Raw genomic sequence first — 2,446 nt, 5'->3', positions numbered from 1 at the left:
CCGCTAAGTTGCAAGCCTTGTCTCCCTCTCTTGTCTTAACCGTCACCGGCCAAAAGTAATTTCGCTATAAGACGCTTTAGACGGCTCAAGAAGGCGAAAAAACACCATGCATGAGTCGATTAAGGTTTCATTAAACTTTATTGGTATATTCAGACCAAGAAGTGATTTAGATGTGCAATTTCAGAGCGTTATTCATAACCCTTATGGATCCTCTTCGTCCTCTTCGTTTCATATAAACATATATGAAACCACGAACACATAGAGTGGTGTGCCTGTGCTTTCGCGAGGGGCTTCTATGTAACCTCCCCGGGGTTCCGGGCCCAATTTACATATTTTCCCTTTTACGCGGGGTCTTCTATGTTTTGGCCTATGGGCCGTATTCCTATGGGGGCAATTATGATAAGCTTAATTGTAGGGGAAAAAAGGAAAAAAAGCGCCACTTCGTTGGTAAGGATCGTACACTCTAAGAAGGCAATCATTGAATCAAACCATGAATTCGATGAAGATCAACAAGAATGCGTTGGCTTACAGTGCTACAACTTTGGCATCTACCATGATGAATTCTGTTTTCAATTTTTACTACGTAAAGATTTTCTTGAATGTTTTCAAGTAAGTTCGCGAACGCACGGCAAATTACTGCGTGCGTACGCACCGAGGTATAAATCGGTTTCAGTTTCCTATCCACGTTATTTTAAAATTATATGTATTTGTTGTTCTAGATACTATTGACAGAATGGTTATGAATTCCATAAAAGGAGAGTTATGTTTAACTTTCTCCAATTTAAGCCTCCAACACCCTGCGTGTTTAGATCACGGGTTGTGCAAACACCGAAAATGTCTTGTCATGATTTTATCATAGCCTCTTCCTCTTGGAAAAGCAGAGAGCGTGACGTGATAACCATGTTTACATTTGTTTACATTACTGTGCTGCAAATACACCTAATTGACCAATGGCAGCAGGCATACTATCCGAGTTATTTTATACGAAGGATTGTGGAGATTAGTCCGATAAAATCGGGCCATTCCATTTAAAATCCACTTTCCCCAATGGATGATGGCTTTAACAATTTATCTCCAGAGGAAAACAAAAATCAAATGGCTCACTTAAGAGAAAATGAGGTTTGGTGCAAATGCCTATGGCAAAATTGAAATGTTGAGAGCAACAATAATATATAAGTTATAATATACATGTAGCCTGTGGTGACATCAATGATTATGATAATCATGAATGTCTTTTTTGTTCTTTTTTTTTAATTTGTATAGGATTTCAAACTACTGGTTCAATGTGGCTCAAGTTGTGTTCTTAATTTGGAATGCTATCAATGATCCTTTATTTGGCTACTTTCAAGTAAGTGGACAGTCAGCAAAAGAGGTTGTTCAAACTCATCAGCAAGCTAAGCTTAGCATTAAGTGCCCGAGAGAATCATACTGGACGCTCATGTCCACACTCACTTTTCACTTCACTTCTCTTGTCCTGTAGTCGGAGACCATTGAGGTGCGAAAGATGTAACCATGTCTTTCCATTTTTCCCAATTTTAAGAAAGTCTGAAGATCTAATTTAAAAGTCCACACTCAAGTTAGTGGCAAACATTATAACCCTACCACAGTTCACCACCTGGCACCTGCCACACTGATAAGACAGTGAGAGAAATACTACCAATTTTTAAATTTATATTAACCGTTGGCAGCCCAAACCGGCCTAAACCAGCTGGCTAAACCCTATCCCTAACCCTCACTTAGCAACATTTACAATAACTGGAGATTTTTTTCTGAAAAGGAGGGGGCGTTGGGATTTTCAGTTTTTGCTTTTCTTAGATTGGTTCTTTTAGTTTTTGCGCTGGTTTTAGTATCTGTCATGGTCTGCAGTTTTTCAAATTTTTAGCGTAATTTGTGGTTTTCAGCAGAAACACTAGCGCTTTTTAAGATTTGGTACATTTGATGCTGTTTTTGGTATTTTCTACGGTTTGGTTTCAGCAATGCTTGACAGCTCGTAAGCGGTGTCATGCAAAGTCTACATTGTTTCTTCCATTTCTTAAATTAGCCCCCAGACACAGAATCGAGTTCCTATGCTCCACTTATTACCTTTGAATTAATTCAATTACGGTTTTAAAAACTAATGGTCTTGCCTGCAGTTTTCGGTTTTGATCAAAAATCATGGCGTTTTGAGTGATTTTTTTTTTGTGCAGCTTGTTTAATTAATTTAATACCCCAATAACCCTCCTTGAAAAGCAATACTGCATGATAGCAACCTTAACGCATTGACCCCTTGGACTTGATCGAATTACTTGTCAATGGGGTAGGGGGAGGGGGGGGGGGTTGGTCCAGGTGTCAATGGGTTAACAACCAACCTCTACATGTACCTCCACTCAAAAACTCCTCTAATTGTAATAATATTATTCAACCCATCAAGCTTTGGGACTGAGACTTAATTGTTTTTACTCTGTCT

General features: G+C 38.9%; 1 protein-coding gene across 1 annotated transcript in view; it reads left to right on the top strand.

Annotated features, from left to right (window-relative positions):
- The first annotated feature begins 329 nt into the window (after positions 1-329).
- The window catches only part of LOC138046876 (transmembrane protein 180-like), a 33,864-nt gene continuing 31,747 nt past the window's right edge, over positions 330-2,446 (top strand). The window contains exons 1-2 of the mRNA XM_068893461.1: positions 330-609; positions 1,264-1,348. Of these exons, the coding sequence (XP_068749562.1) occupies positions 491-609; positions 1,264-1,348 (204 nt within the window). The 5' untranslated portion in view covers positions 330-490. The remainder of the gene's footprint in view (positions 610-1,263; positions 1,349-2,446) is intronic.

This window comes from Montipora capricornis, chromosome 4 (genome assembly GCF_036669925.1).
Source record: "Montipora capricornis isolate CH-2021 chromosome 4, ASM3666992v2, whole genome shotgun sequence".
Classification (NCBI taxonomy): Eukaryota; Metazoa; Cnidaria; class Anthozoa; order Scleractinia; family Acroporidae; genus Montipora; species Montipora capricornis.
Note: the sequence above shows the minus strand (reverse complement) of the source record. Positions and strands in the feature narration are given on the sequence as shown.